Source organism: Diadema setosum, chromosome 15 (genome assembly GCF_964275005.1).
Source record: "Diadema setosum chromosome 15, eeDiaSeto1, whole genome shotgun sequence".
Lineage (NCBI taxonomy): Eukaryota > Metazoa > Echinodermata > Echinoidea > Diadematoida > Diadematidae > Diadema > Diadema setosum.
The window spans coordinates 12,798,632-12,811,555 of record NC_092699.1 but is presented as its reverse complement, the minus strand read 5'-3'; the positions used below and the strand labels follow the sequence as shown (position 1 = coordinate 12,811,555).

The following is a 12,924-nucleotide window of genomic DNA, read 5'->3' as shown; positions in this document are numbered from 1 at the left end:
TACGTACAGGGAAGGGCTTGAGTCGTGCAAGGCATGCCGATGCTGCATACAGTCAGAGCAGTCTGTTCCCAGTATTGATAGGTCACGACTCAAGAAGCGTACATGTACAGTACTGTATGAATTAAGTTACTGTAAATTCCGTTCAGATCTAAATGTAGATCTAGAATCTACATAGACACATGACAGACCCGCGACGGATCCAGTCTCCAGAGACAGAGTCTGCAAGATCGAGAGTAAATTGACTAGCTAGACAAGTCTACCACTCGACCACTGGCACTGCACGTAAACTGTGTAAATTTACTTAGGTCCTTCGACCTAGGCTCCTACCAGTCATCCACTGCACTGGCTGGACGGACAACCTAACAAGACGTGAGTAAATTTTGTTAACAGCAGCAAGGACCCAAGATAAGAGTGGCAATCCACTGCACTAAATTACTTCAGTATCATAGTATTAAAATTCTAACTGTTTATAGTGTTTAGTACCAGGTATGACTCATGTCTGAGATGAGTACTGTAAAGCATAACGTGTAATGTAAGCACTTAGATTTTATTCGTATCTTAGACTTTATCAATAACAATATCATGTTCATGCATTGACCAAGGTCCAGGGAGGTTCTAGAGAATGGAGTCTTCTTCTTCTTCTTCTTCTGGTTAAGTCTGCCTCCTTCAATAGCCTGAAGATTCTTGCAGACTGGTGCTATTTACATTATAATACAATTTATTTACAGATATTTACAAGCACATAGAAAATTTGACGAAAACAACTAGCCACTGTGATCAACCGTTAGACGGTTTCGAAATGATCCCACAGATGGCGCAGAAACAATGTCTGACGACAGGGAATTCCAGTTCCTTACAGTTCTTGGGAAGAACGAATGGCGATGCGATTCAGTTCTCGAATATGGTACCTGATAGGAGTGTGGTTGCGAGGCTCTCGTTAACTGAGTAGCCTGTTTAATAATATAGTCCTGTGCTGAAAGAGGAGTAAGATTATTGTGTATTTTGTACATCATAATTAGCCTGTCATTTTCTCTGCGCTGTTCCAGAGAAAAGTCACAACCGTCACAACCGTCTTATTTCCTTTGCTAGATGTTCGAAGCCGCCGCTCAAAAATATTTGAAGCATGTGCAAAACTAACCTTAGACAGAAAGATCCGTCTGTCCGGAGGACTCTTTTATATTTTGCCATTAACGCTGTCCTCCGGTTACGGAGCGTCGGAGGGGATCCGTGAAGCCAGACGCAGTCTCTGCGAAACATTCCCCGACGGACAGATACAGCCCGATCTTTCGGTCAAGTGCAAAACAGGATCTGCCGCGCAGATAGGAAGACAATTGACTCGTACGTGACTCATTGCATAATCACTAGCCACTTTCAAAGGAAGGTTGTGATGGTAATTACTTTTCGCTATCCCTTCTTAGGTGGTACAGACATGAGGATGCGGGAATAGAAATTGAGCAAAAAATGCTGAAATGAAGATGAAAATTACTGGACTGGGCATATGCGGGCACTAACGTTAATCTGATCAATAAAGAATTATACTTGAAGATTATTCCATGTTACTAATTAGTTTCATTTGTGGAAACTACATCGTAAGCGGAAAAGTGATAAAACCAGCTTTCCAGGATGGTACAGTTTTAAACATTTTCACATGATACACTAATCACTATAACAGCTCAGATTTACACTTTTGCGCTAATTTCTAGACGGAAATGTCTTTTGTTTTACATGCTTTATCATTAATTGAAATTTCATTTCATTCAATAAATAGGCCTAGATATAAGCAAAATATGGCCAAAATTATGATAACGTTCAAAATTAATCTTCAGAATGCTGAGCAAGACGGCGGCAAGGAACATCGATCATCAAAGGCACAAGTGTACCTGTGGAATTCCTTTGTACATCAATAGAAATCTGACAACTGTTTGAATAATCACAGCCAGTTGGAACTCCAATGCATAAAACCTCCTTGCTTTGACCGAAAGATCGGTCTGTATCTGGTCGTCGGGGCGGGGAAATGTTCTGCGGAGACTGCGTCTGGCTTCACGGATCCCCTCCTTGTCTACGGAGGAGAGCGATAACGTCATAAAAGTAAAAGACTCCGTGGGACAGATGGATCTTTCTGTCTAGTTTATGCTGTACTGAAACGTTACTTATCTTGTAGGCCCTTACTCCTGTAGAATCTACAGTTACACTGTGCTGACCTGCTGACCATACACTCGCACTGCTGACTCTGTTCTGTACAAAAGTGTGGACTCAAGATGTGAATATTGTGATACAGAATTAACACAATACAATTTCTAAAAGGAGAATACAGTCACAGTGACAGTGGTTGAAGGCCTGAAAGAAGGTCTACGATTCAGCATGGATTGTGGTGTATACTTGTAGGCCCTACTAGGCCCTACACAGGGTTCGAAATTGGCGATGGTCCGCTGGCCATTGGCCACCCGAAATCACGTCGGACTAGCTAAAAATCGTAAAATTCTGAAGATACTGGTCCGTCTGGCTAGCCAAAATATTGCTTCAGTGTTAAAATTGATTCTAAGTAGTCCGCCTGGCTAGTTTAAAAAAAAGTTAAGTGCGACCCCTGCTACATAAGTACCAGTAGTCTAATTAATGTACACAAGTAGATATCTACATGTATTGATACGGTACATGTAGTGTACTTCATTACTTGTCGTTGTCATACATCTTGTCTACTGTTTAGAGTGTTTTTTGTTGCCCTTCTCACTTCAAAGGAACATTCAAGATGACTGCAATCAGCCACTGGTGATTCTGAATACTCCTTAGCAGAAGGGAGAGACGGAAAGCCCAGGACTCTGTCTCTAGCAGGAGACAGTCTAGACTATTTCAGAATTCAGTCCCCACGGAGACAAAGAGCTTGTGTCTGCTCCCGGACACGATGGGGTCAAAACGAAATGGAAACATGAGCGGTGTTGTGGCCTTCGAAGGCGAGTTGAACGGAATAGTGAAGGAGGTAAGGTTCTCTTAAAGCAGAGATTTTGTCATGGAAAACAGGCCGGACTGAAGCTTGACCAGGCTGAACATAGATGTTGTTGTTGTTGTTGTTTTTTTTTTCTGAAAGATGATATCCTTTTTATGAACATGATAATGAGTGAAATACAGATCTGCAAAAAATTGCTTCATTTTTGTATCATAATATATGTACTCCTTTTTACACTTGCTTGTTCATACAGTGAACGCACGCAACACTTAGACAATAGTTGTATGTTGGTAGCCCTAGTCAACTAGTGTACATAGAAAATACACTACCGGTTTCTGAATGGTTTTTATCAAGAGTCACTGTATCAGTGTTGCTTAATACTCATGATTATTTGTGTCTAGTATTTTTTTTTTTTCACCTGCAATTCTTTATGTTCCTGTTTTTCTCCCTTGTATGTTTTATTTGTTTGCTTGTGTGCAGTATCTTGATTTCAATGGGTTACCTCAAACGCTGAAGGTGTTTGAAGCAGAAACCAAAGCCAATGGGCGCCCCCTGGAGCAGCCCATGAAGAAGCCGTGGAATAAGCGCAAGGCAGATCTGCAGGTTAGCTTCACCTACATGTACATTTCATGTGTTGTCACTCTGTATCATGAATACAGTATTGTGGTCATCATTCACTATCCAAGCATTTGGAAGCTCTATCAATATGGTAAAGGAGTACAATGTACAAAGAGACCTTGGATACAATTTAACAATTCTGATGCTAATAATAATAATAAATGATAATAATAGTGGCTACTTGTATAGCACACAGGTCCACCACATCTTCTTTTATTCTATCCCCTTTTGAAAGATTCCATGTCATTTTCTGGATAGGAGGTTTGTTCTTCAGGTTTCTTTGCACATTTCTTGCCATATGACATGTTTATTTTGTTGTGCTGTTGTTGCAGCATTATAGTTTTAACTTCTTGCTCCAAATGAAAGAGTGCATTGTTGCAGGTTTATGAAGCCCTACAGTATATCCTGTACCTTCTTGTGTCAAAAGGAAGATGTAGAGGAAATTCTGTTATAGACAGCTTAGCTTGAAGACTGCAATTTCATTTGTCTTTATAGAAAGATTCATGTTTCATGTTTCCCTGAATTATCAACAAACAGGCTGATCTACTGGCTCTCTTCAAGTCGGGAGCCCGGCATGAGTTCTTTCTGTTGTGGGACGAGAATATATCAGAGTCTGTGCGTAACAACGACGCGGTCTGCAAAAAGTTGGAGTTCTACCTCAGCATTTACTTTGCCATCTTTCCCATTTTTTATGGGATGATGACTGGAAAGAAGGTAATCCCACCATTAATCATTCAGTGCACTGCATAGTTTGTACATGAAATATTCTGTCTTCTCCCAAGTTCTTCCATAAGATTTTCTCATCTCCAGTATTAGGTTTGCAAGATTCAAGATAGCTCAGATTACATGTACTCTAATGCCAGGCAAGCTGTCTTTAGAAATACAGACATTTTGAATTTGGATGCAGCACCACATTTTTAGATATTTTCTGGTCTGATGTGCTACATACCATGTTAATGTATGTAAAAGGTTTGAATGTAGACGTGATTTATCTTATGCAAAACGAAACACAAAGTGACAAATGCATAGTTTGAATGCAACTGGTCAATCTTTTGAGTATTGAACTCAAGTTGAGCTGGGCTGTTTTCTGTTAAATCTTGATGATGTTGGGGATGGGGGAGAATGGACATACACCTGCACAATTTTGCATGGGATTGTCCAGAATGATTGATATATGATTTGTCTTTGTCATATGCAGAAATCAATCCTACTGAGTAATAATTACCTAGTTTATAGAATTATTGCAGAGTTTCTAAATAACTTTATTTTCAAGTAAGCTGACATGTGAACAAATCTGACAATTTGGAAATGAGGTAGAACATAGTTGCTATATATATATATATATATATATATATATATATATACATAAAACACCCCAGCAAATGCTAAATTTTATTGGGCGATTAGTTGTACTCTCATTTGGTTCATATTTTTTTTTTTTTTCGATTAGTGTTATATGATAGCATTTCCAAGTGTGTAAGTGAATTATCAAGTTCATTCATTTTTGCAGAGTTGTAATTTTTACTTCAAAGCACATTTGGACATTTGATTAAGTATAATAAATATGTCAATATACATTTGAGCAAGTGCTTTCAGTTGTTTTCATACTGCATGAGAATGTATCAAGAATTGCAGCAAGCCGTGAATTTGTGTTGCTGTGAAATATATGCAGTATTTGGCAATTGTAGTAAGACTTTGCAAAAGATCTCAGGAGGATACATTGTAGATAATTTTGAGTTCTTGTCCACCATTTCAGAGCAAGACCAAGCTGGAGGACACCATGGAACACTTCAAGAAATACCTGGAGACCCGGGGAGCCTCCCTCAGCCAGACCACAGAGTTTCTGCCGTTCTACGCCCTGCCCTTCGTGCCTGACCCCACCCGCCACCCCTCGTACAAGGAGCTCTTTCAGGATAGCTGGGTGCCCGACCTACAGGTGTGCCAGTTGGAAAATTGGTTGTTTGGTTAACCCAGTGAGGACGGGTGATTTTGCTATAGCACTTATTTCTCATGTAGAAACCTGCCCGAGTATACTTGGGACTTGTCCTCAAAGGGTTAAGGGGAGGGGGGGGGGGAGGGAGGGAAGGTTGCAAAAATTATGAAGGGGACGTTTACACGTATACATTGTACATATAATGTGAATTTAGTCTCAAGTAGGGATATGATGGACTCTGATTAGAATTGGGTTCACGAAAACTGATGATCTATTTGTACATTACAGTTAATTATTTTGATCATGGTAATTATCATTACTGACCTAGAATTGTACATGGTATCTTGTTTTTCGTAGCTGTTGTAGATTCTTTGAGAAGTATTGTGTCACAAAGTAGATTTCAATACCTGTGCTTGTAACTGTATTTTGTTTCTCTTTTAATGCTGTGGTACCTTTCTGAGTATTGTAAAAGTGATAATTGCTTATATCATATTCAAGAAATTGTATTATCATTTTTTTTTTTTAATACATTATGTGTTAACCGCTACTTGAAAGAGAAGGATGGGTAGGGAGGGTCAGAAAAATATTCTCTTTGTAAAGTTTTGTGTCTGTATCTTCTAGTGACATAATCATAAAAGAAAAATAGAAATGCATAATGGGCTTCAGAAAGTTGTTGTCAGTCCATCACTACATGTCTTAGGTATCTATGTGATGATGGTGTAGCCATTGTGCCAAGTTTTCTACACATTCTTTGTTGCTGTGTCCAGATTCGGCTTGAGAAGTTCATGGCCATCACGCTGCCGGCCCACCCCCAGCCCCGGCTGTTTGAGCTCTACCAGGATGTGAACGGCAAGAACTCCGAACAGCTGCAGAAGCTGCAGCAGGCGGTTGTGGACGCAGAGAAGCGGAACATGACCTACGTCAAGAGATACAACAAAATTCAGGTGAGTGAAGTGTAATGCATGGAATTGATCATTCTTATTGATGCAATTGCAATTAAAAGTGACGCTTGGATTACACGTGTCAGAGAATATGTCATGATAAAAAAATAATGTTATTTCTTTGGCTATGTAAAGCTTAAAATAATTTTCTGCCAACAATTTTCTCCATTTTTCTGCTCCACTGCACTATCATTACAATGATTACAGACAACTTTGTTTTTAAGTATCACATTGTGTGAAAAACAAAGCAAAACAAAATTGAAAAAAAAAATCGCAAGATTATGAACCAGCAAAATTAATTGAAATTGGTGCAACGTAAAAGATGAACAATGACATATTGTTGTTTTGACTGTTGCATTATGTGCTTAATCAGTTCAGAAGGATAAGGCAATGATGTGGTCAAACAACATATGATTGAATATGTGGGATTGTGTAGAATAATTGGATACCAAACTTGTATCATTCTTCTCTTTTTAAGAATGCTTCTTCTGCTTTTTTTTCCCCCACTCTGCCAGTCTGACTATCACAACTTGATTGGGATCACTGCGGAGCTTGTTGATACTTTGGAAAATTGCATCAAGGGAAAACAGGCAAGTATTATTCACTCTTTTTTTTTTCTTTGTCATAGCTAGGTTACAAATCATGAAAAAAAAGATTGAAATTAAAAGGCAAGCTTTGATGCTATTCACCAACCCTCAGCATGCCCTCTTCTCCGTATGGTTTAGTGGAATCATTGTTTTTCCCTACCTAAACACAAATATTTTCTATTGAAAAAAAAAAAGTGCATTTGTTGCATGTAGAAAGAATAATAATAAAAAAGATAATGATAATGATAATAAAAAAGAATTAGGTATGTCCTGCAACATCCCCTTAGTCACAAAAATATGAAATTTCAAAGATGTTTTAGCACTGTTAAAGAGGACAAGAGAGGATAAAACAGAACAGCGACAAAAAGTATGTGGTTAAATTTATGTTGTAGAATTTTAATACTCAAAAGATACAATTTTTGGCACAAGTTATCAGTGTTTTTGAAGTGAAACAAAAATTAATTCTGCTCTTTGGCTCTTGTAATAAAAGTTGATGTTGTGTTTAGTCATGATTTGAGCAATACATGTGCGTAAAAGCAGATGAGAGCTGAAATCGAAGTTAATGTTACATAGCTCATATTTCTAATAGTCCCACATACTAGTATCCATGTTAGTAGATTGGGTGATGATTGTGGCACCTATAGAATGTACAGCTTTGTATGTAGAATGATCCTAGCTGTGTTATCTGACAGTCAGCTTATCCCATTAGGGTAGACATGTCAGCTCAATGAATAAAAGAACAAGTATACCAATTAGGGCAAGCATGAAAACAAAAACAAAAACAAAAAACACTTGCTGGAAGGACAATAAACTACATGTTTATCTGTCTCCATGTGCCAAAAAAAAAAGGAAGAAACAAACAAACAAAACAAAACATTGTGATTGAAATTTGAAATAGTCAAATTAAGCATTGTATTAGTGGGAATCCTTTACCTGTAACATTGGTAGTCTTGTGCTTTCAAAATGTAGCTCAGTAGTAGCCCCAAAACATGCCTATTGTAAATATGCAAATTGGCTTATTATGTATGCATACTATAATTCCCTATATTATACTTATTGTTTGTGTAAGTAATTTCATTTTTAGTTTATCAAGATGTGATGAGAGCATATAATGTTAGCATTGGACAATAGGCTACTCAGAAAGATCCCTTTTCTGTTTTTAGAGATATTATGCAAATTAGCTCATTAGATATGCACAGTGTGCAATTCTGCTTAATTTGATGTCTTGCATAAAATTTTTAAATGAAAATGCCTCATATATTTTTATTTTAGCATTTTCATGATTGATGAAAATGTGCATGAAGGTCATGATGTTGTTAATATCACATTTAGAGAAAGAAGATAGTTGAACTTCTTATAACCATGTCAAGAACATATTCCATATTTCAAGTGTATATAAGTGTATGAATAGTTGGTAGTGTGTGGGTGGGATGCTTGCACATGGGGCCACAAACGGGTATTCATTACCCTCAAAGCCCCAGGGAAGGTCTGAGACATGGGTTATCAAACATCCGAGAGGGGTGCCCTTGTAACCAAGGGGTGGGACAACAGAAAATTGGCCCATACATGGCACTAACATTGTGGCAGAAGATACTGTGCTTTGTGGCATGGTGGATGTCAAATGTGCCAGTGTATTGGTTGGAATAGTCCCATGGCCAGCAACTTTGAGTTCAATGTGTGAGACTGTGTAATAAGCAGTAACACAATTCAGACTACACTCTCTCCCATGATTTTTTTTTTTTCTTTCAGGTAACTTGGGTTGTGGATATATAGGTAGAAATGAATTAGATGGATTAATACATTTAACCCTAATCAGGCTGGGCTATTTTGGCTTTGTTAAAACCGAGATGCTAAAACTGAGATCTCGGCCATCAGTGGTGTGATCGGGACGAAATTTGGCATGCCTGACAGTAACACCCACGTCGTAATCTACAAGATTGTGTCATGAGATTTTTTGAAACAATCAATTTCTGATTTTAATTAATTAATTATGCAAATTAAACCCAAGATCATGTTTTAGCCTAATTAAAAGCGTTGAGAGTCTACTTTTTAGTTTGTATATCTGTTTTAGCATATTCAACAATTGTACATCATAAGAACTTCCAAAAGTCATTTCAATTCTTATGTATTTTATTGTTTTCGGAATTTCTTATGTATTTCTTTGTTTTTCAACTTTGGTATTTTCTTTGTTTGTTTACTGGAAATTGTCATTGACCACTTTCTTTCTATAATTAGCATAAAATCAATCAATGAAATTGATTAATTTTAAAAATAATCAGGTTTTTATGACTTTCATGATAGAGAACTGTTTTCCGTAGGAAATGTACACAAAATCACAAAATTGTGCCCGTTTTGGGGCAGCATGCTATTACAAAAATGGGCATGGCTTCAAAACAGTATGCACGGACATTGCAAATGTGGTCTCATAAGTTGCGCGAGACTTGAACAAAAAAAGTCAAGAGGCCTCGGGATGAGGCCTTATCGCATGACAGAATTATAGTGCAAAACGTTCATGAATAGAGAAATTTTGAAACATTTTCTGTCATCTGTTGTGTGTTTTGCTTTCTTTCTTCATTTTTATGTGCATTATTTTGTATGTGTGACGTCGTTAATGAGCTATATTGAATGATATGCATAGTTTGACATTATGCTTGTGTGATCACAAATCTGACATTATTATTATTATTATTATTATTATTATTATTATTATTATTATTATTAATATTATTACTGTCATCATTATTATTACTATCAGCACTATCAAACTATGCTTTAATGACACTGTTTAGCTGATGGGGTATGTCAACTTGTAGCAACATACTAGATTCAGTGTTTCGTTTGTTAAGTGTTGTCTCTTCATTTTTTATGATTATTATGTTGTTGTTGATAGGTGACTCCTGAGTATGTGCAGACTGTGTGTCAGAGACTGTTCTCAAATCAACTCAGTGAGTCAGTGGATGTCACAAGACCTCCAACTGTAAGTATTGAACAGCAAAGCGTGATGATATGTCAAAAGTTTAGTGAAATCATCAAGTGGCCTCAAATTATATTGAGATTTCTATTTCATAATGTGCATAGCATTGAAAAAGCAAGACAATTGGGGATTTTCATTCATGGTAATAACAACAGTTATAGTAATGAAGCTTCTATAGTGCATAATAAAAGATTAATGTTCCCTATGCACTTTCCAATATTATCACAAAACATAATTGACACATTACATACATTCAGTATGATAAAAGGAGATGTAATTATGCAGCACACAACAGAAACTGATTAATACGTATAACATACACACACGACAAACAACAAATATTTACTTCACAAATAAATAAATGATGCCAGATTTTATTATCACCTGTCTTATCTATGATAAGGCAATCAGCAAGTTACATCCATCCTAAAAAATGAAGCAGTTTTGATCCTGTTTGATGACCAAACAAGTGAAAACAGGCAATTATTCATTGACCTTTATAGTTCCCAGCTCGTAGTCCTTTGCTGATATTATGATACTGAAGATACTATTGCTGATGCAAAAGATGCTTAATTGAGTGATAACACTTTTAACCTGTTTTGTTCTCATTTTTGTTATGATGTTGATTTAGAATCAACATATCCTTAAATGTTGGTAACACAGTACATGGTAGTATCTTTTGTATATCGTGTAAAAGGTCTGTGAACAAACCCAAGTTTGTTTGTTTTGTTCTTTTCTAGGTATTAACATGTATCACTTAAATCATTTCAATACTTCGATGCATGTACTTTTGTGATGGAAAGATGTCTATTTACAATGTTTTTATTTTTCTTGGTTGCATACAGGCGGCTTCTGTGTTGAAGGTTTCATATCAACATCAAAGGTAAAAATGTGTTGTAGACCTAAATATTATCTGAAAGCTGTTATCGAAGTTGTAGGTTTTCCATAATTGCTTATATTTTTTTTTTCTGGTTTTCCATCCGTTTCCCAGCTACCCCTGTCTCACCTTGTCCAAGAGTTGCATCTTGTGAACATAGGAGATGATGCAAAGAAGATTTTTGTGGCTCAATGTTGTTGCACAATTTTTGCACAAGACACACTTGTATTTTTCTTGCATCTGGGTGGGTGATTTCGAATAGGGGATTTTTTTAGACCAACTGAAATGGGCTTGGTGGGATCATTTCTAATTTGAGGAATAGTCCTAATACTGTAAAACAAGGAATGTTCGCATGCATTTTGATTTCACGAATTTCGCGGGCGCCAAGATTCGCAAAATTAAAATGCGCACGAAAGTTCTTGTCTACACTATATGAATTGAATGCCAGCAGCAATTCGGGAAAATTTCATGCCATGAAAAAGGCCGTTGGCTGCGATTCGCAAAAAATTTCATGCCGCGAATATATCGTGCTTTACAGTATGTGGGGCTTGCAGGGCATAAATAAGTGAGATTTTCTGGGTTTTTTTTCTTTTGCTTGTTTTTGTTTTTTCTAGAAAAGTCTGTGTGGCTTACAGGTACTTGTAGTGGGATGTGTCGTAAGTGGACTTTTATAATAGGAATCTCATTTTGGCATTTGTTTGCAGGGTATCCATGGTGGTGTGTCTGTAATGTACTATGTTTAGGAGGCATGCAGAAAAGGGGGGAAAAAGAGAAATGCATGACTGAATGAAAATGAGAAGAAAAGTGATAATGTCAAGCATGTTAAATGCATGGTGTGCTCGCAACTGTTATTTCAAGTTGACACCCTTGCATTCTGAGACAAGGACATTTGAAAAATGATCCCATATCACTTTACTGTGTAGTTAAAGGCAATATGTAATTTCTCTGAGTGATAGCAATTCAACCCTGGTGTGAACTTTTTTCCTTTTAAATCTGCTTCAAAAAAGTAAAATCAGAATATCAAAAATGTTAGCTAATCAAACACATTTTCTTTTCTTTGTTTGAGTAACGAAGAAAGAAAAGCTGTTATAAAATTGTCTCAACATTCTGCATTGTCATGCACATCTTTTGTCTTGAGTGTGGTTATATGTAGTTTGAATCTGCAGGATTTGCTGTACATGTTATCTTGATGCATGGGAACTCTGGTAATCTGTCAAACGATAGTCGTGGGAGTAATGCAAAACTGTGTGGAAGAAGTAGTTCTCATTGCTTCTGTGATACATGGAGATGTTGTGTTTTCCCTCTAAATCCTCTACCACCTCTGCAACCTATCCCTCCCATCAATGCTAGCTCTACCCTGTCCCCTTCGCCCTCCTCCACCTGTCCCCTCTTTATGTTCTGCCTTGTCCTTTCATGGCACTCCCTTTCCCCTTACTTGTCTGTCCTCCACCTCTCCCCTTACCCACCTTTGCTAGCTCTACCCTGTCCCCATCACCCTCCTCCACCTATCCCCTCTTTATGTTCTGCCTTGTCCTTTCATGGCACTCCCTTTCCCCTTATTTGTCTGTCCTCCACCTCTCCCCTTACCCACCTTTGCCCTTCAGCAGCTCCATGCTCCCCTCTTGCACCCCCTTGCTCCTTTCTTATTCCTTCCTCAACACCTGCCTCACCTTTCTCATGTTCCTCCCTTATATCCCCCTCTTACAACCCACTTGCCCCCTCCCCCCCCCCCAACATACATACTACCAGTTTAATGCCCCTCTTTGCCCCCTCCCTCATTTGCCACTCCCTTTACCATGCCCCTCCTATGCCACTCCCGCACCCTCCTTCAACCCCTCCCTGCTCTTTCATTGCCTCCCCTGTCCCCTGTATTTCCTGTCTACAATTATTGTAGCAACTCATTCACCTCTCCTAGTGTCGATGTCCATCCGTGTGTATACCTCCTCTTTGTCTTTCAAATGTTTCCCTCATTGGGTCTTCAAGACCTAATAGTAACATGTTGCTTTGGGGTTCCATTGTTATCAGAGCAACCTGTTGCAACCATTACTTATTC

General features: G+C 37.9%; 1 protein-coding gene across 1 annotated transcript in view; it reads left to right on the top strand.

The window, feature by feature from the left end:
- Window positions 1–2,843: 2,843 nt before the first annotated feature.
- LOC140238538 (lisH domain-containing protein ARMC9-like) overlaps window positions 2,844–12,924 on the top strand; it is a 35,435-nt gene continuing 25,354 nt past the window's right edge. The window contains exons 1-8 of the mRNA XM_072318442.1: window positions 2,844–2,974; window positions 3,422–3,544; window positions 4,097–4,273; window positions 5,316–5,495; window positions 6,260–6,436; window positions 6,949–7,023; window positions 9,911–9,997; window positions 10,840–10,877. Coding sequence (XP_072174543.1) covers window positions 2,900–2,974; window positions 3,422–3,544; window positions 4,097–4,273; window positions 5,316–5,495; window positions 6,260–6,436; window positions 6,949–7,023; window positions 9,911–9,997; window positions 10,840–10,877 — 932 coding nt within the window. The 5' untranslated portion in view covers window positions 2,844–2,899. The remainder of the gene's footprint in view (window positions 2,975–3,421; window positions 3,545–4,096; window positions 4,274–5,315; window positions 5,496–6,259; window positions 6,437–6,948; window positions 7,024–9,910; window positions 9,998–10,839; window positions 10,878–12,924) is intronic.